At 42.0% G+C, this 24,190-nt stretch overlaps 2 protein-coding genes across 2 annotated transcripts in view; one reads left to right on the top strand and one right to left on the bottom strand.

The window, feature by feature from the left end:
- Positions 1–2,864: 2,864 nt before the first annotated feature.
- Positions 2,865–23,730, bottom strand: elavl3 (ELAV like neuron-specific RNA binding protein 3; the record flags this gene model as incomplete). The annotated part of the gene is made up of 8 exons (XM_080044023.1): positions 2,865–3,213; positions 3,969–4,007; positions 4,586–4,639; positions 5,151–5,379; positions 5,503–5,656; positions 7,763–7,866; positions 7,969–8,185; positions 23,608–23,730. 8 exons carry the CDS (start codon positions 23,728–23,730, stop codon positions 2,865–2,867), a joined length of 1,269 nt encoding a protein of 422 aa, XP_079900149.1.
- The window catches only part of dock6 (dedicator of cytokinesis 6), a 29,767-nt gene continuing 29,270 nt past the window's right edge, over positions 23,694–24,190 (top strand). Inside the window, exon 1 of the mRNA XM_080044264.1 lies at positions 23,694–23,850. Coding sequence (XP_079900390.1) covers positions 23,801–23,850 — 50 coding nt within the window. The 5' untranslated portion in view covers positions 23,694–23,800. The remainder of the gene's footprint in view (positions 23,851–24,190) is intronic.

Here is a 24,190-nt window from a genome sequence, read left to right on the forward strand (position 1 = left end):
AAACAATAACTGAAATTGTAGAGGGTCCTCGTTCAATAAATAACATAGATTTGTACAGCAATTACTCAGGGAATAATATAGTTAGTCTTAATTTATCCGTCTTGGTACTGACTTGCAAAGCAATTCTTTGGCAAAAATCAAATCTATCTATTCATAGAGTCATGCTCAGTGTTCGTCATAAATCTGCATCACTTTCTCAATCTGTTTTTTACCTTTTATATTTGCAAGCAGCTATTCAGTTTTTCAGCTGGGCAATGAGTGAATGAATTCACTTCAGCTTTGTCTGGGATTCTCAAGTCAAAGAACTTCACTACCCTGCACCATCATTGAAGCAACACTGTACACAACTTCTGGATAAGAGATGCGAGTCTGTCTAAGCACTCCAAAGTACGGGTGTGTCATGTCAGGTTGAACCCCTTAATGTTTAATTTTCCTGATTTTTTTTTTTTTTACTTCAAATATGTTTTATGATGTGTTTCAATTGTTTATATGGTTACGTTTGTATGAGATACGATATTCCTTTGCCCCCTCCCTAAATCCCCACCCAAACACCGCATGCTTATTCTCCCTTGCTCTACAAAGATCAGAGGGTTTAAAATAAAGCCATGCGATGTCCCAATTTTTTCCAAGCTTAAGAATCTGTAAAAATTCAGCACAAGGTCTTGTTCCTTTGTATGTATAAAAATAGATTTATCTCTAATGTAATCCTTTCAAAGAGATCGTCCTCTTTGGCTAACACAGCGTCATTTAGAAAAGCAAAAGCAAAAAAAATGTCTTGAATATACTTGACCTTTTTTAATCTATCATCATGTGCATATATCTCGACATTGAAAGACATGTGCTCCCCCGTGGTAAATCGTAACTCTGGTCTGTAAAAGACATTTCAACTAGACAGACTGGCCTTAATGTTTCATCAGGAGTGCCATAGATAATTTCCATGCAATTGGGTTGGGGATATTTTGAGAGAGGCTATTTTTGTTGTTGTGCCAAACAGATATAAGCAAATAAATAATGACCTCTCTGTTGTAAACAGAAGTATTATCATGACACTTATTTGCAGGCTTGATGTTGTACAGTCATCTTTTGGAAGGGCAGGAGTTCAATATTTTCTAGGAAGCTTTAAAGAGAATAGAAGATTAAACAAAACTGAGGAGCATTTGACAAAGCTAAAGGAACTTGTAATCTTTCCTCCCCATGAAAAGTGATACTTTTAACATTCCCATTTCATTGCTCATGCATGTGTCATTTGGAACTGCAGTCTTCCTAATCTGCTCTATGCACGGTGTTTCTGTAGAGCCAATGTGTTGTACTAAATGTAAAACGTTGACCTAATTTTTTCGGGGAGCTTCTATCCGTGCACTAGACGGACGAATAATACCGGTGCTCTTGAGTTTTTGCTCATCTGTGTTATTTCCCTACAGACCTTTCTTGAACATTGTTAAAAGGGTGTGTTGTTTGACATTTTCTCCTAAATGTCTTTTTTCAGCTACTTCCATATTATTTATATTCAAACTATTAAATTCCCTGCTTCCATTCATCAAAATGAATTCTGAAGACATATCTTGAGGACAATTAAAAATTATAATCAAATCATGTTGGCAAATCACACCGAATTATGGCTGACAACGCCATTAAAAGTGAAATGGCCTGTGAATAATGCAACATACAGGTGCAATGAAAAGATGCAAAAAGTAAAAAAACACCGGTATTTTCCTTTTGACGCGGCTGTGTTATGATGAAACTGTTTTCCCCTTGCACTCCTCGTGCTCTTGCTCAGCGGATAATTACTAATGAAACACTGTCACCATGGGAGCACTGCCACTCTGTACTGAGGTCACAGACAGTCTGCTTGAGTTGAAGGATAGATTAGAAGAAATACAGGAACATTTTGTTTGTTTTTGTGGACTAAATATATGTATATATACTGTATATACACACATATATATCTTCTAGTTATTGATCTGTGTTTCTGTGATAAATAAGTGTACTTTTGTGTTTGTCCAGTGTGAAACTGAGAGGGAGAGAGTGATTCTGATGACCTTCGGACTACTCTTCTCTGTGACCAGAATTCAATAGTTAACCTAAGTCTCATTGGGTCTGAGCTCTCAGATCACATGGGGTAGAGAAACTGCCATTACGCTAGGCACCACCTAATGCAGGTCAGGAAACAGTAGTCAAAGTTTCTAGAAAATGCTTACATACTCGGCTATTATAACCACCTTAAATATTGAATATATAGTTATATTTTAATAGACGTATATAAGAGAACACTGTTTTTTTTTTAAATGTCATTTTCCTTGATCTAAAAAATCGCTGATTCAAAATGCCCAAGTGTAAAAAAGTGACAACATCCTCTCCAGCAAGAGGGAGATATGGTGGGGTAAGAGTTTGGGTAAATTGCACATATTCGCTCATTTAAATTTTTGATCATTTTTTCATCACTTGTCATTATTTGCCTGAATTCAATCAAAGCACTCAGTACACATTCTCTGTCACATTCGTTAGACTGTCTCCTAAATAGATAGCTCTTACCCCTACCCCACAAACCAGCTACGTACCCCTTCTAATTCAATCCAGGCAAATGTAGGGAAGGACTAGCATGTTGTGTAAAGAGAAAAGAAAAAACTCCACTAGTGTGTTTGTTGTTGAAACTCTGACTTGTGTATGCCTGCGTATGGATATGTTTGGCTATGTGCGTGCGTGTATGTGTGTCTGCATGTCTGTGTCTGTGATAATATACTATGAATTTGTGTGAGAATGTGTCAGAGAGAGACTCAGTCCAGACCCATGTAGAGTGATGGCACAGGGAGCTCAGGTGGCTCTCCCTGTAGGTCGAAGGAGCTTGTTACAGCAGCCTCTCTCTCTCAGGCCTTGTGTTGCTTGCTGGTCTTGAAGGAAACCTGCAGCACGCGGTCACCCAGGCGGTAGCCATTAAGGCTAGCAATAGCCATGGCGGCTTCATCGTAGTTGGTCATGGTGACAAAGCCAAAGCCCTTACATTTGTTGGTGGTGAAGTCGCGGATGACCTTGACATTGGTAACGGCGCCGAAGGGCCCGAAGAGCTGCCACAGGACGCTCTCGTCCGCCTCAGGGGACAGGTTGTATACAAAGATGCACCAGCCGGCTCCTGTCGGACCGGTGAGGTTGACTCCGGCCAGGCTGGTCATGCTGTCGATGGTGATGGGGGAGAATCTGGGGAAGAGAGTAGGAGAGCTACCATGGGTGTCATTCTGAAGTTCAACACAGAATTCAGTGCCCTATACTATCTTTTATGGGCATGTTTCTCAGTGAGAATTGATAGTTGTCAGTTATATGGAGCCCCATCTCCATCCCTTCCGCTGTACAGTAAGTAGTAAAATATGTGTGGGCACCACAGTGGCTCCAAACTACCTGCTTTCATACAAAATGGAACTGTGTGCCCTGAGACACAAACAAAATGTGCATTTTCTCGGCTGGCCAAAGCCTCTGAAAGAATTGACCACATGTTTTACAATGTTCAAAGAAAATCACAGTATTGAACAAAACACAGAAACCTAGAGAGGGATGAAAAGCAAATTGGATTCAAATCATACACAAACTGGAGGAAACTGAGGAGACGCAAACGGAATCTGGTATGTCCATGCTGGTGAAAAAAAGGGGACATTAAAGCAACTGAAACTGATAATGTTAGTTCATAAATAAAGACATGTAAATTATTTCTATTAATCAAATCAAAAGAACGAAAAGGTTAAACAAAGCCGTACTAGAATACCCTGCTGTTAGAAGGCTGCACCCTTGCCTATTGCAATTACAGATAGTATTTTGCTGTCTGGGCTGCTTCTGTAACATGGTTAAATGAACGGTGGGCATTAAGAATTGTGGCCATTATATCTAATTTTGAGATGATTTCAGCAGGTGGTATTCCAGGCACTTTGTTTGAGGTTTTATTTTGGCATGGATGCTTTGGAATGTACACCTTTGGCATTTACCTCTTGACTCCGTAGCTGGCGTTTAGTAAATTGTCGAGTCTGCAACGCAAGAGGGAGAATGAAGGGGATGCAGAAGTTAGTTATGTGATCTACGAGGAAGGGGGCTTTCAGTTAACAATTTGCTGCTTCACCAGCTGGCCTCCAGAGGGCATCCTTCACTGCAACGCTGTCCCAATCTCTCAACCTCAAACTGATGGCGTGTCAAATAGTCTTGCGAATATGTGTCTCAGCTGTCATTTATTATTCATTCTTGCATAAGCTCCAAAATAGATTCCCCTTTTATAGTTTACATGTAAGATAAACAAATTGTATCCCATGTCCTTTCACATTCACTAATTAAAAACATTATCCATACGGAGTTTGTGAGCATTCCAGCTTGAGAAGATAACTACAGTTGTTTGTGAGGTTATGTGAAAATATAGATGTTGAATTTTTCAAACCCTTCCAACCTTTATTCAAAATTACCCATGTAGATGCGGCCAACATCTGCCAATTCTACTCTTTCTGATGCCCGATTGCCTATGTAGTATAGGCAAAATGGTTCACTGATTCTTTGTTAACCAAAATGTATTAAGCTTTAGTTTATTTATTGTATTTGGAAAAATCTGGTCTCTTACATTGGTTTTGAGCTGTTATTTGGATCTGGTCCCTTTCCAAGTGAAGGGATCATGCTGCAGTTTAAAAGAAAGTCAGAGAAAAAGAGTGAGAAGGAGGGACAATGCAATATTGCCTATTCCTTCTGTACTATCAAGCAAAAATATTGCTTAAAGGAACAGTTTACTAAAACGTGCTTATATTGACAGAATGTTTTTTTTTTGTGTTTTTGATCATACATTTTTATAAAACTAGACCACATTTGCTGTTGAGGTGTGCCACTTATAATTGTCTTGTATATTTACTCTTAGCTAGTCTCTGCTGTAGTTGAAGCTTGATTATTGCCACAAAAAAAGCCTTTTGGAGACTTGACTGTTGACTCAGTTATGAATCCCATATCATACTCAAACAATGAAATGTTGACATTCTTAACACTTGTCATTGTAACATAGTGGGATATTGAGTTTGCTTTAAAAAGGCAACACAGCAGGATGACATGTGATTTGGTCTGGTAACAGTAGCTTTTCAAAGACTATCTACTGTAGTCATTAACTCACACATGATGTGAGGTAGGTAAAGGTTCAGTACCTGAAACGCTGAGTCTGGTGGTGCAGGGGCCCTGTGTAGCGGCGGGCAGCAGTCTGGTACAGCTGAGTCAGTAAGGCCTGGCCTGTCTTCTGGCTGGGGTTGTTGGCGAACTTGACAGTGATGGGCTCGGCAGCACCCAAAGGCTTCTGTCCGTTCAGACCTTTGATGGCCTCCTCTGCTTCGTTTCGCTTGTCAAACCGGATGAAGCCCACTCCTCGTGATATGCCTGCTCCGATTGAGAAAAACAAACTAATGTGACTACCTTGGAGTCAAGGTCTGCTCCTGCCTAACAGTCTTCAATTAGGAGAAATGTTGCTTGCATGACAGCATGAGCAGTGAAATAAGGCTATACCTGTGACTTGATCCACTAGGATACGGGATGTGATGATGCGACCGTATTGGGAGAAAAGCTGTTCCATGTCTTTCTGGCTCATGGTTTTGGGGAGTCCACTCACGTAGAGGTTGGCATCACGAATAGAAGCCGAGCTTGGTCGGGCATATGATACCTATAACACACAAGTTAATAGTTCAATAGATTAATTATACTTTTATACCAGAAACAGATGTTTGTTCATCTCAGAACAAACAAACACGTCAACTTGAGGAACGTGTTCAAAACACCTGATACTAGCAAGTTCATAACATATTTTTCTTCTATACAGCTTCTGATTTCTTCTCATTCAACATCTCCACAGTCCTAACTGTCTTTTGTCACAATGAGACAGACGCACTATGGTGACTGTAACAATAACCCAAACTGATACCAGTCTTCAGTTAACAAGCCCAAGGGTCAGGCTTGTTTTGCACTGAAAAACATTATTCTTGGTTGATGTGTTTTCTGGAATTCACTGGTGACTTAATTAGTGCAAGGACATTTTGGTGTATTTATGTTTATATCCCTTATGGTTTTCTGTTAGTTGACTTTTCATGTTATCTAGTATTGCAGAGAAATATATGATTGGTTGTTTAAAAAAAGAAATTATGCACATATTCTTGTTTTTGTGTTCATATGAGCATGTGCAATGGATAATCTAGTTCAGTGTGTTGTAGGCAGTGCTTTGTTTGTGTGTGATGGAGAGACAGAGTGAGTGTTGTCTGAGATAGGCAGAGCTGCTCTCCCTGCCCCGCCTGCTTCCTTTGTCTCTATCCTCTTGGGGAGACCAGCTCCACTGGCAAACAGCAAACAATGCAAGTGCATCACAAGACTTAAAGGATCCTTGACAACTTATAAACACACTGTTCACACAAAACGCACATACATTGTTAATATACAGTACATATGTATTTGTATGATAAAATAAAATCTTCCCAATTCAACTAATGTTTAAAAATATTTCTCGCTTTTAAGTTTTGCTTTTTGCACTGGCACAAATAAAGCTGTGAAGCAAATTATCAGGACTTGTAAACTAACTGTCAAATGAATACAGGTGTAGTGATTTTATCCATCAGTACTAAGCACCAGTGTCCATTGTGTACACAGAAAGACTGTATGAGCAGGAGGGTTGTGTGGTGCAGTGATTAGGGTGTTTTCGAAGAGTCAGGGGGGAGTTTCTGTGTTCGGGGAGCAGAGGCTGCCCTATAATTAACCCTCTCCCTGTCGCTCCCACAGTACAGATGGTGCCTGAAGCCCATATGGCCTCTAATCCTGTCATTGGCATTCTGCTCTCCGAACTACCCCCTACCCTTCTACTGCTGCCCCCTCCTTCACAACCTCACCCTTCTCTATTGAAGCCTCATGCAAAATCAGAAAGATAAAGCTATGGTAGTGACCAGAGGAGTTATCTTTTAAATTTTTGAATAAATTATCAACAGGCTCTATGAAGTTAGTGTTCTATGTATAGATGCGTCAAATAATTAAATAATGTCATCTCATGATATCAAAAATATATCATAATAGTTGACAATCAACACCCTTTTTGCATGGCTGTTCAAGAGTAAAGAGTAATTTCTCTTGTGGGTTGGATTTGCAAACTGTTATATGACATTATACACAAATCAAATAAACACGTGTTTATTCTTCCCAAAACAAACTCGACTATTCCTGCTTGTGGCTTGTTGTTTGTTCAGACATTAGCTGGATTTAACATCCCTATTAATGGGCAGCTGTTGTAAGATCACCTCCTCTGCGCTTTCACAGATTCGATTTTCTCAATCCAGTAGTTTGTCTTCTTTGAACCACTTTGATCAGGTCTGGGGGGGTGGAAGGAAGTGGCGTTTTAATAATATGCCCCCTTCTTTCCCTCATCTGATTTTGGGACAAAGAAGCCCCCTAATTAGCCTAGATTGGAGGCAGATGGGATAACCTGGACTGACCCTTGTACACCACAGTCAGGCTTCCTAATTACATTTCCATCACAATAACCTCTGCATGCTGTTCGCCCCTTGCTTTCTGACCTCCACTCTCCTCCTCCTTTCAGTCTTTCTCTCACTGGCTTTGTTCTAGCCGGTGCTCCCTTCTGCCTTCTCCTCCCCTCCCTCTGTCACGTCTACCGCCACCTTGCTCAACAACCCCCCTTGACGGAAAATCTCCACTTCCTTTCTTTTCGTCTAGCCCGCTGTCAAGAATCACAAAATGAAGACTGAATATTGTAAAGAGTAGAGGGCCTGCTCACCTTGATTGTTTTAGTCTGCAGTTTGAGGCCATTGAGTGTGTTGATAGCCTTATCCGCATCATTTGGATCCACGTAGTTAACAAAGCCATATCCCAAACTCTGACCTGCAGACAAAGGAGGAGCTATAGTGAAGTCAGTGTTTTTTCCATTGAAACCATTTGGGTTGATAATATTTTTTTTTCTCAACGTTGACAAAAGGACTGTACCTGTTATCTTGTCTCTGACTAGCTTGCAGGACTCGATCTCCCCAATGCTTCCGAACAAACTTTTGAACTCTTCCTGGGTCATGTTCTGAGGCAGATAGTTGACGATCAGGTTGGTTTTGCTGTCATCCGTGGAGCCGTTGGTGCTAATGACTGGACCGTTAGGCAGACTGGTTCCGCTTGGACCGTTGGACACCTGGGTTTCCATGGTGCTGATTATCTGCTGAGGAAGAGGTTGGAGTTAGATTCATAATTCAGAAAGAAGCACAATAGGACACAGCCTCGATGTGGCTGTATAAGTGTGCTTCTGCTTATATTTAACATACATAATACATGCTAAATTTATATACACAATGCATACAGGCTGTCCACTTTGTCACTGTCAGAGAGAAAGGTCAGGAATCAGTGCTGCTTAAAATGTAGATAGATACAAGGTCCAATTTATCATCTCCCCTCCCCCACTTTCACCCCATCTTTGCTGCTCTCTTGCTCCCTGCCTCTGGTCTTGCAGATGTCACAGTCCCTTTTTCCTTACTCCGCCCCTCCCCCTATACTCTCTTCCTGGGTCAGAGACCATTACATCATTACATAGGGCTGGATAATAGTGATGGCGGTGTGTGAGGATGGGGGAGTTTGGGGTAGCAGGGTTCGAGACGACGGACAAAAGGGAGCGTGACAATGTTGACAGGATTTTGTGCCGCAGTAAAGGATGAATATCGCGGTTTGGTAGAAAAAGAAGTTAGGATTACACGTTTGTTCTTCGGACTTTGTTAATGGTTCTTTTGTGGTCAAGGTGAAGTAAGGGTGTGGGTTAGTGTGTACAGTATGGTGTTTGTGTCTCCTGTGTGGTTCTAGAGTGCACTGTGTTGCCTAATTTGATCCACAGGGTTTTGTCCAGGAACATCTGTGCGGTCAGAAACACTGTTTCCTGCTCTATTTTCACTTTCCTCACATGCAACAACTTATTCTTTGTGTCTGGGTTTCTCTGTTAATCTTCATGGAAAATCACTTAACGTGTTGTGTAAACAAACAACAACAAATGTCAAGTTAAATTGGTTAGGTTGTTGTTGCTTAGTGTGATGCTGATGTAAAGTATGCACTGAAAAGCTGCAGTATCTCACTAGGAATTATTTTGATTTTACATCCTATTTACATAGGATATATACATCAAGCACATGTTGAATTTATTGACATGACCTTTCATGTTTAAACATCATTCAATTAAATATTAGATTTATTGCTGAAAATGTAAACCGTTATGTCAGATTATGGTTTTGAGCTGTTTCAGGTCTCTAACTGGTGAGTGTTATGAATGTCAATAAGGCTAAACAAGTCTCTTCTAAAGCTCTTTGGGTCTTGCAATGTAGTCAAAGCAAACAAGAGACTTAATTAATGAAAATTAATATTTTTTTCAAAATTATATTCAGGTAATTTCCTGACATGATGGAGAAAGACTGTAGACGTCACTAAAACCTTTACATTATTTATAACATTAATATTTACCTGGTATTAACCCTGGTTGTCTTTTTGGATTAGGTCTTCTTATACAACCTAACCAGCTTCATTTTAAGAGGGTTGAGCATTTTATGATCCCTTAGGTATTTTTCTTTATTTGAAACCAAGGAATGATCATAGGCAGAATGGAAATTATTCAAACAGGAGACAAGTTTATGTCAGGTTTTTCATTTCATTGATTTACTTCACTGCTCTCAATATAATTTTTGTATTTGTACAGGCCCCTATCTGTGTAACAATCACATTACTAAAACAATTGATTTCTTCAAATCTGGTATGGCATTTCATTTGTTCTCTCCTTTTGTAGTGTCTGCGAGTGGGTCTGTCTAACCTGCCTTTTATCCCTCGTCTCTCTAACCTGCTGTCTCGCTGAGAGCCTCACCTCGGCTTTGGTTGCCCAGGTAACAGCCCCTCAAAGACTGCATTGTTTCTAATGGCTGGATGGCTTTCTTACTTCAGGCTCGGTGTGTGTTTGTGTCTGTGCTTATTAGGAACAGATATACAGGTCAGACAGTTTGTGTGTGTGTGTGTTGTATCAAGCAAATTGATAAGGACAAGTGCCTAAGGAGCACAGTGACTTAAGACAGCCTTAAAATAAAATACTTTAGACACATCTACGCACAAAGACAGTGCAACGTAGATAGCAAACTGTCAAGATTTGAATGCACGACTAAAAAAAAAATGCCTGCTGACACGTTTATGATATGATTTACAGGAGTTGACAAAATAGGTGGAATGAAGCTGTTATGTTGGATGTGTTGTAATGTTTGCCAAGTACATTGTTGTGTTATGTGAAGAATCTGACTAGCAGATATATAGGCAACTGAAAGTGTCCCAAATATGACAAAAAGATTTTGAAGGGGAATAAAACCGGCAAATTTGACTCGCCAACTGAAAATAACCGTCAGTGTGGCAGAACACACATCGCCAGTGAACAGCGGGAAGTTATATAATTCACAGACTCGCTGATTATGGGCCGGGCCCTGAGATTGGCTGACACAAGCGGCAACAAAGATTAATATTTTCATACAGGAATGGATAGAAACGTCAGGCTTTGAAGTAATTTGAAAACAAATAAAAACCACAGAGGATTGTTTCATCTTTAGGCTGCCATATTTCATTTTGTATACCAAAAAAACCTCAAATTGTCTTGAGTTTAGTTCACACTCACAGTAACCCAATTTCTATGACAACAAGAGACAATAAATCACTGTGATGTTGCAGGAAGAGGCATGAACTACAAAGGCATGAATAATCACAATACGCCCAACATAGATATACTCTAAATAGGCTCCAGATATGAACGACTACTGGAGACAATAAAAACGTTCCAGGTGTACCTTGTAACCTTGACGAGCTAGGATTTTATGTGGCCTTTGTTCTTTGCTGCATATCCCTGCCCCTGTTCTCTCAACGCATGTCTAGTTAGAAATCTTGTTTTAAAATTTCAGAGATTCCGCTGGCTTGGACAGCACTATGTGTCCCGAAAATGCTTTTTTCTATTTTGGGGATCTGTGAGATCTCCCTTAATATTTAATGCACTGCATCAGCATCGCCCACACATGGTCCCAGACTTGCACGCAAGCAAGAGCCCTGCCTCCACTGCCAAACACATGAACCCAGACTTGCACGCAAACAACAGCCCTTCCTCCACTGCCAAGCACACATACCACCTACACTGTGCAGAATTAAATTTCAAAACACAGAAAAGCATTACATGACTAAATGTAAATGCTGTCAGTGTTCTCTGCCTTCTGATGCCTACAAACAGCTTTCCCAATTCATCTCTGCTGTCCGGAGGCTATAATGTAGAAATTGAAGTCATAGCATTCAAGATTTGCCATGTTATGTGACAATGCTGTGAATGTGTATCTCAATATTCAATTTGTAGGTGAGATATAACAAGAGAAATTCATATATCATATTTTGTGTTGGCATGCACTGCTCTCCCAGCAAAATCGATGTAATGTTTGAGAAATGTCAGGCTTAGTGTAGATTTATATTCACTATGTGTGAATTATGTAATTTGGTTCTCTTCGTATAGACTAAACTATTCACCAATCAAAATGAGCCCTATAGGAGTCCACGTGGATATTTTCAACTAACAATTATGACAATGATACCAATGATTCCCTTCTTTTAATATATGACGTAGGCACGAATCAAAGCTGTCTGACTGAAGTGTAAATGAGCCCTCTAAATAACACAGATTACGGGATTATCCCAAACAAAGGGCATTAGCCACACTCTCTGCAGTTTAAGGGATCACGATGGCAGCTGTAAAACAACAGGGCGACAGGAGTCACAGCTCATGTCAGCCACGCACTGAGGCTCCCCTCCTATTCATTCGCTCTGCAGACTTAGGATAAAAGATTTCTGAAAGATTTCAGCTCTCTTGAGTGTGTGCCGCCTTGATAAAATGGGAGCAGACAACGTCAAAGGCTCGGGGAGACAAATCTGTCCTGCAAAATCCTGGCAGCATGCGGGGCGCTATCCAGCGTGCTGAAAAAGGGAGTGGCTTTCGTTTTGGACAGAGGCCCCTCAATACAGCAAAAACCACCGAGTTGAATTATTTTATTCTTTGTCGACTTTGAAAACGTTTTAATTCGAGGTATTAATATATAAATAACACATGTGCTTATTTTGTTACAATTTTTTTTTAAATTCGTATATGTCCCCGCTTCTCTTATTTAGCCTGCCCCCTTCTTTAAAAAAAAAGAGGCAATACTACTCTGCAGGCATTCATGAAGCGGAGCGCCTTTTTGCTGAATAAACGTATTGAAACGACCAAACAAAAGAGCCACCCGTTCCTCCTCTTCTCCCTCGCAGAGGCTATGGCAGCACTATGAATATTAATGTAAACAGTGGCGCTTTGTGTCGTGGCCAGGGGCTGCAGGACTCTCCGGGAACAATGGCTGTTACAGTTGCAAGCTACAAGTCAAAAACGCCATGATGAGGTTAAATACAAAATCACCAATCTGAGATATTTATTTGCTATTACGAATCGTGTTCCCAAAACTGATTTTATAGACTTGTGTTTAGTGACAGTTTTAATTAAAACTGGCGAGCATGGGCGTATTGGCGAATGGCCACTGTCGTAAAAATTGTCAGAGAAAATAAAAATGTTACTCACTCATCCATTAATATTAGTTTTATATTCCCTGCAGAATGACATAAAAAACATGGTCGTAAGAAAAAGAAGTCAAAGAAATGCATGTTGCATTATAAGGCTCTTTCTTCCAACAGGCATTTGTTGCTGACAAGTAGGCTACATGAAGTCAATGGCAACAGGAGGCAAACAACCGCTTAGGCTACATACCATATTTGCATTTAACCTGTCATTAGTTAGTAAGACGGCCAATGTTTTAATTGTTAAAAGAAATATATAAGCCAACAGAAGGCGAAGTCTTAGAATCAATGTTTACAAAACAAAACAGCGTCTGACCTTTGAAAATCCTCACCAAAAATATTATTTGACTGCTTCGGCCCAGCTTTTTAAAATTTGAATATTATTTATTATCATTGTTATTATTTTTGACTAAACACCAGACAACTGTTCAGACTGGTTTACAGTGAGTGAGGGCCTCGGCTGCCCTTGTCCTTGAATTGTGTAAGTGCCTTGGATAGGTTATCTGACTCAACGCTTTTATTTGCTTGGCACTGCGGTACAGGCATGGAGGACTGCGGACCATGTGGATGGGGGGGCCACAGCCTCTGTCGGTGTGATTATGTCTCGGCATGCAAGGGACAATAGGTGATGTACAACAAAGACAGTCCGAGCATCACTTATGACGAAACAGCATGCTGTCCACCTCCATTTTGCACACTGCCTCGAAGCAATATTGTGACCATTTAATTTGCAACGAAATGAGAACTTTAAAGTTGTTCACCTATTTTCTCAAGGACAAAATATATATCTCATCAGTTCACTCTTTTCATGTTAATGATTTATTTTGTTTTGTAGCCGGCATCTTACTCGTTGACTGAACAAGAATATTTATCACTTGAAGATAAAAATCTTAATTCTAAGAAATAATTTCCCCAAACTAAATTAATAGCCTATGGGCAAAAATACTTTTTTTAAACGTCACTTTAATAGGCTGGGTTTTTTAACACTTGCATGTGTGTGTTATGTTTGGATCGAGCAGCAACCACGTTGATTATTTCTGTCTTATTATATTTCCTGGCTTCTATAATTTTATGTTAATATGTCTGTTCCTAATTCGTCTGCCAACAATGTTAAGAGGTAAAGCGGTGTAGGCCTTTTGAGGCTTCAGGGCCCTCATCGTTCGGTGCTCACGTCCAACAGAGAGACACGCCCAACCCTGCCGTCGGCTCAGCGCAAAGCTAATTCATCACCGCTCACGTCTCCTTTCATCCGACCAGCGCAATGCAAGCATGGCCATCTTGTGCGTATACGCGATGTGATGGCTACTTGGAGGAAATGCGCTTAAAATGGAGATGTCCGTGCGTGTCCTTGCTGTCACGGCCTCCGAGCTTTTTCCAGCCCATTTACTCGGTTACATCGCAACGAGAAACCCTGAGGAGTGAGGAATTTGGACTTTGTGTGATTCAATGCAAACCGATGGATGCGTAATTTCCCTCCTCCCCCTCCCCCTTCTGAGTGACTCGACCCTTTTTTCTCCTTTGCCTTTCTGGATGGGCCCTCTGCCTCCGAGGCATCCTGTTTTGTCTAAGAAAGCCGTCTCCAGCATCCTTGTGCTGCACCAGGCAAAGAAAGAAAGCCCTCCCCCCTTACGGAACACAGCGCCTCACCGCCTCTCTCCATCCCTGTAGCCCCGTGGAATTCCTAAATGTTGACTCCTGCATCATTTAGCAAATGTAACTAAAGCTGCGACATTTCGACAGCCGGAGTGGCTGTAATACAGAAACGTAAAAGCTTGTGCTATCTAAAATGGCAGGGAAACGACTTTATGATGATGACTGCAGACTGAAGCGCATGCATGGCGCATCACTCAGTATGAGATGGCTAATTACCCCCATCGATCGTTAGGCTAATCTTATCATAATAGTATGGCATTATTTGAGAAAAACATAGGACACTATTCCCAAAACCATCTGTTTCAGCATGTGGGCATAGCCACGGAGCTCAGTTTAAAATGATAGTCTCCAGTGAAGGTACTTTAGCAGGATTAGAAATAAATCTGTATATGGCTAAATCACGTGTGTATTGTAGGGCATAACAAAAACAACATAACAAGACTCATACAGACTAGGCATGCTGCTACAAATCCATTCACAAATATAAGAGAAATAGAGTCATACGTACAGTAACCATTCTTGACGTACAATGAAAGAAAACTAGGTCCCTCTTTTCACTGGTCTTAAAGCTGAAGGCTGAGTCTCTGTATTCTCTTCGGCCTTTATTTGATATGGCCCGCTATGTTCTGTCAGTTGTCCAAATGAAAAGAAAAAAAAAGAAAAAAGGAAAAAAAATACAATCTTCGCCAGGGAATCTCAGCCCTCTGAGATGGTGAGTGTCCTCTTTAGGATGAAACGGAGGAGAAAGGGGTTTTCTACTGGATGATGATGAGGGAGAGCGTTCTCTCCGAGTGGCGTGGGCGATGGTTCAGAAAAAAAGAGAAGCAGTGATCCTCAGCAGGGTGTGTCCAGGGGAGGGTGTTCTGGTTCTGCTGTTTTTACGTGTAATTCCCTGCTCCTCGCGCAGTCTCCTTCTGTGCCTCTGCTGCAATGTTCTTCTTTTATGCGTCCTCCTGGCTGGCAGAGCGCGCTGCTGATTGGCTAATTGTGCAGGGAGGGTACTACATGGCAGCCATTGCAATGCGCTCCTTTCCCATTATCCCCTTCAGGAGAGATCACCAAGAGTCCTCCCCCCCCACATACACATACACACACACTCTCCCCACCCTCCCTTTTCCATCCCTGCCCTTCCATCCATCCACTCCCTATTTCTAGCTGCCCTTCCTTTCTTCCTGCCCCCCTCTTCACACACACACACACACACACACACACACACACACACACACACACACACACACACACACACACACACACACACACACACACACACACACACACACACACACACACAGGGCAGATTGAATAGGGTTCCACCTGCACTTTCAGAACAGATGGGTGCAGCAGAAGACAGCAGACTTGTCTCTCTCTCATTCCCCACACTTTGCACTCACTTCTCCCTCAGCACAGACCCTTCCTTTCTCCCCATATTCTCCATATAGGCCTATTTAAAACAATAGCAAACAACTTCCCTCCTTAGGCCTTTGTCTTTGCAAATAAAAGCAATGCTGAGTGTAGACGTGCACACTTTCTGAGTCCACATTCTCGGCTAATAATCACAGAGTTAAAGCAATGGGGGGAAGAGACAAATTGTTTGCAATAATTGAGTGGGAATTGTGGTTAGAAACAAAGAATTAAAGCCACAATACGACTAATGAGTGGGTGATTTCTGGACCAGAAATATGCAAGGCAGATGGCTAGCTATATAGGGTCAGGTGCAGACATGAGAATAACAAATGAGATGCCCTCTGAATAAATTCATGTCTATTCAATGAAAAAGTTGATAAAGGTGCAATTGTAGCTCTGACCAGGCTGCGCTGAATGATCTCTTTTCTTTGCTTTACGAGCATAAATGTGGCCAGCAGTGATTTTTGTCTTACATTAAAACCTCCCAGTATTCCCCTTCCTAAAGGAGTTTTCGTACCTCTGCCCACCTCCTGCTACTCCCTCATGTGTCTAGCTGTGTGGTGAGTGCTCACTGAGACATGCTGTTTGGGCTCATCTATAATGCATCCCCTGCCCCGGGACATCATGTGTGACAAATGACCTATTTCTGTGCAGACCCCCACAGGGCCTTGACCCGGGGGGGGGGGGGGGGGAGTGGGTGCGTGCAAGTGTGCGTAAATCAGTGTATGTTTGTTTATTTGTGTATGATGAGTCTGGGGTTTGCCGTTAAACATGAGGAAATAAGATGCTGACGGGAGGTTGGCGCTTTGTATAGAAATAATGTCTCCTGTGTGTGTTTTTCATCTGTTGAGTGGTGCTGATGTGAGCTCCCCTGCGACAACAATCAGTCGCTCTGCATTGCTCTCCCTATCTGACCTTGAGGAGTCCTCAGACGTCTCTGGCAGTAAGGAGTGATGGTGTGAAGGGAGGAAATTGTTTGCATTAATGACACTGACCACTTGCCTTTGATGGATCTTTGAATTAATCTCTGCCTATACGCAGATGATGATATAGTGCTCTACACACAAGGAGATCATTTCCTCACACTGTATATCTCTTATTGTTTCTCCCATCTTCCAGTCCGTCCGTCCTTCCCAGTCAGTCTTGTGTACCCCCAATTTCTTGCTGTCATTGTCCTGCAGCTGATCCAGTCAGATTTGGAACATGGGCCCTGTCTGATATTTTACATAATTGCCTTACATAAGTAGCAAGCTCGGCTCAGAGCTTCGATGATATTAGTGGAGATGAATATTGCATGAGGAAAGCACTCGTTAAGCGTTAATAAGAGGATAGAGATGGAGCCCCACTGTCAGTCTGTCTTAACCCCCCACCCCCACCGTTCTGTTGAGCAGTGACTCAACTCAGCCTGGCTGCCTTTGAGTCAGTTTGTTCGAGAGGGAGGAAGAGTGTGTGTGTGTGTGTGTGTGTGTGTGTGTGTGTGTGTGTGTGTGTGTGTGTGTGTGTACGTTGTGTGTGTGTACGTTGTGTGTGTGTACGTTGTGTGTGTGTTCCTGCCGGCATGTATGAACATATGAGAAGGGAGAGAGTGAGATTCTGTCATTAGGTGCTTGTGTTTTTTTCCGTCTTTGTTTGCTGAATAAAAGTGGCTCTTGTAACACAAAGGCTCCCAGGTTCGTCAACTGACTGCAGCCCCACTTACAGTTCACACTTAATGTGAATAAATGGGCTTAATTGTGGCCCCTCATTAGAGCCGTGGTTAGCATCGCGGCAGCTGAAGCCTTCCTGTGGGTAAGAGGACATTTGAAGCGCCCACTGTACATTAGTGATTCAAAGGATCAAGCATTGGTTTTTGCTTAAAAGGCTTTTTGTTATTCTACTGCTTATTTTCTTATTGTTAAGGGTTTCTCCAATAGTGGTGATTAGGAGTCTTGTTGCAGTGGTCCTTTTCTCTTGGCGTATCATGGAATTCTTCTCTGTGCCAGAGGGACCAACTCTAAGCATTTACATAATTAGTTTACTCATTCTGAAGTTCATCAGCCCACACAGTAAGCAAACAAAGCACCGCTGCGCAATTATCACATAAAATACAGAAGAAGAAGCATAAAAATTGCATACATTGTGCATTGCATCTTTTAATTTTCATTCTACAATTTGGTCAGCACACAACAACGGCAGAAATACAAGAATATGCTATTTGTAGTATAGGAGTTACAACGGTACTGCACAAAACCTTTAGTTCTGAATTACTTAGCCTAGCATTTTCTGTTCCTCATGTCTTTTATTCTCGTAGTATTACGTCAAAAATGAATGCCTGTTGCCATTGCCCTGCGGTAAAGTGGCAGCCGTGTGTGTGTGTGTGTGTGTGTGTGTGTGTGTGAGAGAGAGAGAGAGAGAGAGAGATGCAGAAGGGAGAGAGAGAGAGAGGGTGAGCGAGTGACACTATGACAGTGTATCTGGGGGATGGGTAGGAGGATGATTCAGCCTCAGGTCTGGTTAATTCAGTGGTCTCTCCGCTAGGCCTGGCTCTTGGCAATTCAGGGTTTTGTGGCAGTAGCAGCGAAGCAGTTATTGCTTTCAGGAAAGGATCCAAAATTTAATTAGCCTCTTTTTAAAAGGACATTTGTTGATAATGGCAACTGGCCTAATGCAGCCCTTTATGTATTATTTGGCAAATTTCTTGAGGTCTCCCTCGTGGGTTCACTATTGCACTTTCTCTGTGTCTCTTTTTCTCTATATCTTTCTCTCCCTCTGTCTGTCTGGATGTGTTGTCTCTGGGCTATTATTAGAGCAGACACACTGGTGGGAGGAAGTCTCTGAAGTAGACCCTCTTGTCTTCTTTTTATTTATGGATTATATTCTGTTTAATTCTCTGAGCAGTTATTGGTCTTTAGTTTGTATGTATTCAGTGCTGTATGAGATATGTTTAACCCTTTCTTGGCAACGTTTACGTGCCACTTTGTTAATATTTGATTAAAGAAAAAAATCACCCACAAGCTGGTATACTATATATATATATATTAATACGTGTTAGTCGTTACATTATATGTATGTTGATGTGTGTGTATGAATGTTCATGTGGGTTTGAGGTTGGTCAAGTCAGAACCAACCTCCTCTACAGAAACCTTTTTACATGTAAAGCCGTGGTTATTAATCTTTCATTTTGTCCTGTCTGACTCGGTATCTAGGGAGAGACCTTAAATACACACAGCTCTTAAACATTCTCTTTGTTTTTCTCTCGCTCCTTTTTCCTGCTGCTCTCTCTCTGTATGCCATGGGGGAAAAAAATGCAAGTGTGACGCGTGACAGACATGGAACGAATACAGAGGTGTTAGTATGCCTGCTCCTGTTAGGCTGAGATGTTTTTAGCTTCACAAACATGTGTAAATGCCCAGACTTTTTATGAACAATAAATAATACAAAACGCTCCTCCAGCCTCGACTTGCAATGTCCCCATTGTGCTTTCATGTTCAGTTTGTTCCATATTTACTTGAAAAATTCACAGGTTTAGTCATTGCACTCTATTTTCCCCCCTCCATCTTCATCCATCCTCCTCTCCTCTTACAATCTCTTGCTCTCACTCCCTGTAGTCCAGGCTCTCTCCCCTCCATGGCCCTCCCTCGTTTCAGTAATAGGAGACTTGAAATCAATAGCACATTAGTCTGGCCGGAAAACTCTTGTGGAATTAAATATGAATGACTGAGATTGCAGCTATACCTGCTGCTGGGCGAGATGCATGATGGCTCTTGGGGATATGGGTTCTTGTTTTTCACTCCTCCCTCCAGTAAACAGTCAGGACATTTTGTGCTGGTCTTACAGCTTACACCAGATCACCAAGCCCACCGTGTTTTGTCGGAGATTGGCGTGTGGCACCGTGAACTTTCGATAGGTATTGTCTGGGTTGTCATTTTGTCGTCTGCTTGTCATACAGTGACCAGTCCCATAGCATAATGTGATCGAGCAAATGGGATCGTGTACGTCACAAAGCCGCGACAGCTCAGGAGGCAAGAAGAATCAACCGGCCACACCCATTCCTCCAAACACAGCAGTAGCAGCACCATTTCAATATGAAAGCTCCGTGGTCATTAGCAGATTGCATCTTACTTTTTTTTTTTTGTATTTCCTTCAAATCCAATATGTGCTTTCTCTTTCATTAAGCATCCAGGTCCACTGCACATTCATTCTGGAACTTTTTACATGCAAATGTCCTGACTTGGTACTAGTCTTTAATTTTCATTTACTGGTTCGCTGTGTACAGTGCAATCATTTCTTCTAACATGCTGTTTGGCTTAAAAGCATAATTTGCAAGGTGGTTGGAGAGTGCTGACTGGTGGGAGGAAGGTAATACGAGACAAAAAGCCACCGCGTATGCTTCTGGGAATTGGTAGAGGCTTGGGCACCAGTAAGCTAATACACATAGATGATATAGAGGTAGATGCATTTGTGAGCTATATTTCATCCCATCAGAGATGAAACGGTTTGTGACAGATGGAGTGATATTGTTCCCCTGTACTGCCCATGAGTGTGGCCCCTCCTGCTTTCCCTCCCTGACAGATGTAGGGGGAGGACCACAGTGCACTCTTCTTTCTTTCAATTGATTTGGGTGCTTGAACCCTCAGGGACTGGAGGATGGGGGTAGTGGTAATGGTGATGGGGGTTTAGACGTTTCCTGCTGCACATAACCTGTAAACAGTAAAAAAGCAAGTGCTGTACAGAAGCCATAAACATATTATATGCATATATCTGCATATATTCAAACATGGAGCACACACTAATAGCAGTGCACACTGAGTGGAGCTGGAAAAGGGAACATTTCCATAAATCTTGGTTAGTGAGTGACAGCCTTGAATGCAGCCATGCATGTAATGTAGGCAGAGGAGAACGTGTGGCTGTGCATACTGGTGGCGGAGCCTTTTGTGCGTTGCCGTCAAAGATACATGCAATTGAATTTTTACAGTTTATTAGCAAACAAGCATAGAAATGCAACACAATTTTTTGTTTTAGCCGAATTTAGTGTTTTATGACTGAATGAGATGTGAGTAACAAGAGAAGTGGGATTTGTGTCTTTTGCACCAATAAGCAGTTTTTAAGTGATTGACCAATGATTACGTTTGGCACCCGCAGCCCCCAACCATGACTGCAGGATGGACATTAGGAGTCTTAACAGCTGTCTTGTAGCAGATGTGTCCTGTTGCTTCACCTCACTCTCTGTCCCTGGAGGGAAAAGGTCAAGACAGGGGTGGAGGTCGAAGGAGAGACCCTCTTGAAGATGCTACATGTTGATGCTTTGAAAGAAACAAACAAATTAGCATCTGCCTTTCCCTTGTATAGGAAAACACCACAGGATGGAGATTATAATTAGCATTATTGATGACAATATTCAGTCTGGTGTAATTCCTCCATCCTTTTCATAACAACTGAACTAGGAAGATCTGTGCAATCTTTAATTTCTTAACTTCAAGAATTTATTATATCACATATTCTTGCAGAAAAATCACCATTTATCTTATAGTTGTTGTATTGTATTATTTATTTTTGATTCATTGATGGCTTTTATATACTATCTATGGTTGCTTGTATTTTTTTTTCTTTTAATCAGATTGTAGGTTTGCCCTTCCCTTTTAGGAGTTAATGTTGTTAAAGTTTTTACTGCTTGCTGAGTATAGTCCTGAAAGCAGACCCCAGTGAAAAAAGTGGTTAATGATTTTAATGGGACTCCCTGGTGGGGCGGGATAGAAAGGGGATGTGCCCTGGCCACGGGCGCGTGGCGGCGGAGCAGGTGGATGACGAGCAGCTGAGTAGTGGGCTCCAGTGGGAGGGGGGGGGCTTCCATTTTGAAGGACTCTTGGGGTTGAGAGAAACCCTGAAAAAAGAGGCAACCCCATCTGGAACTGAGGTGGGGGCTCTGGTGTGAAAGAGATTTAGTGGGTGGTGTCTGACACTCTCTCTTTTGTTCTTTGATAACACAGCAGTGATGGTGGTGGTGGTGGTGGGGGGGGCTCTCCTTGCCGTGGGGGCTGGGCGCTCAAACAATAGTGCCGATCTAGGAACTGAGAGCCTTCGATGAACAGAAAAGGCAAGGAAGCAGGCTGGGAAGGTGTGGACAGACGGATAAAGCGGGCTTAGGGTTCAGCCCCCTTTGCAGTACACTGCAATATCACACACACACATACACACACACACACACACACACACACACACACAAATTATGTTTACTCAATTAATTCCTATTGAAATGTGCATGGGAAATACTTAGAAATATACTGTATTTCTTATTTTATTTTGATATTTCTGAGATGTGTCTGCATAAATGCTGGAGAAGCACAATATTTTCATTAATAAACAAATCAATCGTGAATAGCGCCATTGCACAATACATTCGAATTTGCTGAACCTCGGAGTGCAAATAAAGAAAGATGAGTTTTTGGCATTTTGATAGAAGCGTGCCTGTAAAGCAGAGACATGGAGGGCGTGAGCGTCATTTATTTTCATTAGCGGCGTCTATGGGCCAGACTCGTGCCTGCTGCTAGCTCCTATGGTGCTCTGACTGCTGCTCAATGCATAAACATATATCCCAGAGACGTCTGTCGTTGCTCAGCTACAACCAAATCTCTGTCACACAAGGTTAATTCCCCCCACTCTCTCCATTTTCCACATCTCCCTCCTATACAATGCATGCCAATCATCAGCCTTTGCACATAGTATGGCCCGAGTACCTGCAGCAGCTCTCCAGGGTGCTGGAAAGGACGACTGTGGGGTAGAAGGAGAGAGCAGTGGGGGGAGGGCTGCAGCAGCCAGCATTTTATTACAGCTTCATAGTAGGCATTGGGGGTATGTATGTAGTGATTGCAGGCAGGGAGGAGGGAGATGGAGACCTGCCTTTATAATACACTGAAACACGTCCTCTATTATACTAGCAAGAGTCGCTGACAATGTAATTTCTCATTTGCACAGACAGGGAAAGGGGCACTGCCAAATATGCTATGTCTGACATATTTGTTTAACTCATCATACATAATCCATTGTATCATTTTATGGCGTCTTGCTTTAGAACTGTTACATATTTATTTTTATCAATTGACTCCCTTAACCTGATTCACATTGACGGTTAGGCAGTAAGCCAGTAAACACGCTATAGTTATTGCTCATCTCCTTGTAGAGGTCAAATCTGAGGACTGAATTCTCCACAATGGCTGGAAAGGCAAGGGTTCGTTCTTTCTTTCTCCAATCACGGTGAACAGCTCCACCTGCTGGTGTAGTCACGCTCTGTTTTCTTGTGGATCCATGATGTAGTGCAAGCAGTCCTCTAGATGTCGCTTTTGTGCGTTTTGTTTTTCTTCTAATGAGATTAAACTTGGCATTAGTAGGCCGAATAGGCAAATCCTTGTGAACTTAACCTCTTATAGCCTAATAGGCCTATGTCCGTCCATGAAGGTAACATACGAAACGTAACATATGAAATCCCCCTTCAGTAGTGGGACATTTCATGCCTCTTGTTTTTTGAGTTCCAAAGTCCCGCCCTTGTGAAAGTATTGTTAGAGGCTTGAAACTTTTTTTTGGCTTCGTTCCTATATTTTACACAGAAATGAAACTCTAAACTGAAGAGGATATGCGCCATTGCCAGGTCACTCTAAACCGGTCAGGTGAGATTTCTGCGCGAGCAGTGTGTAAATAGCCACCATGATAGCCACCTAAAACAAGTCTGTCAAACTAAGCGGAAACAAAATAAGAACGGAAATAAAGGGATGACTATTTCATTTAAAATACATAAATAGGCCTACGCTGATTCGAAGTGGCTACATCTGTATAGAAACACACTTTGGAATAGGTGCTACAAAATACATCTGCGCTGGTTGTGTATAACTTGGTGTACAGTTTGTTTTCAAAGCCAATATGATTTTATTTTTAAGTTTGGCCGGATGTAGTACTTGTATCTTCGCTGACTTGACACAAATGGCCGCGGTTCAGCTCCCAGCCGCTAGGAGGAACAAGGAGGGATCCCTGCCCAGTCCCGGCGTGGAGAAGGAAGCGGTCTGAGAGCCCGCATCCCCACTCAAGACGGGACATAGCCAAAGCATAGGAGGAGGAGAGTGCTCTCAGTTTGATTTCGAAGAGCTTCTTTACATGGAGACAAGAAATGACATCTACCGCGAGCGAAAGGAGGGCGTTTGCTCATAAAATCAACCGGTGAGACAGTGACAGAAGTTATTGTTTAACAACTACAGTTGTGCCACTCACGGTGCATGAGAGTGACCTGCTGGACGGACGGTAGCAGACGTATAGGCTAGCCACTATGCTAGGGTTTGTTAGGTATCACTGATAACAAACCGCTCACTAAAACACAACCTCACCTCTCTGGAATGGAACTAATGTATTTTGAAGCAGTTTTGCGCTTTCATGAATGGTCAATGACATTTTGAAGAGTTGAATATGCTGTTATAATGTATCGTTATCGTAGCATCGCATTGTTATCATCAATGATTGCGCTACTTCATGATAACATCATGGTGGAGCTGATGGCTAATCT

Source organism: Ammodytes marinus (genome assembly GCF_949987685.1).
Source record: "Ammodytes marinus genome assembly, chromosome: 16".
Lineage (NCBI taxonomy): Eukaryota > Metazoa > Chordata > Actinopteri > Uranoscopiformes > Ammodytidae > Ammodytes > Ammodytes marinus.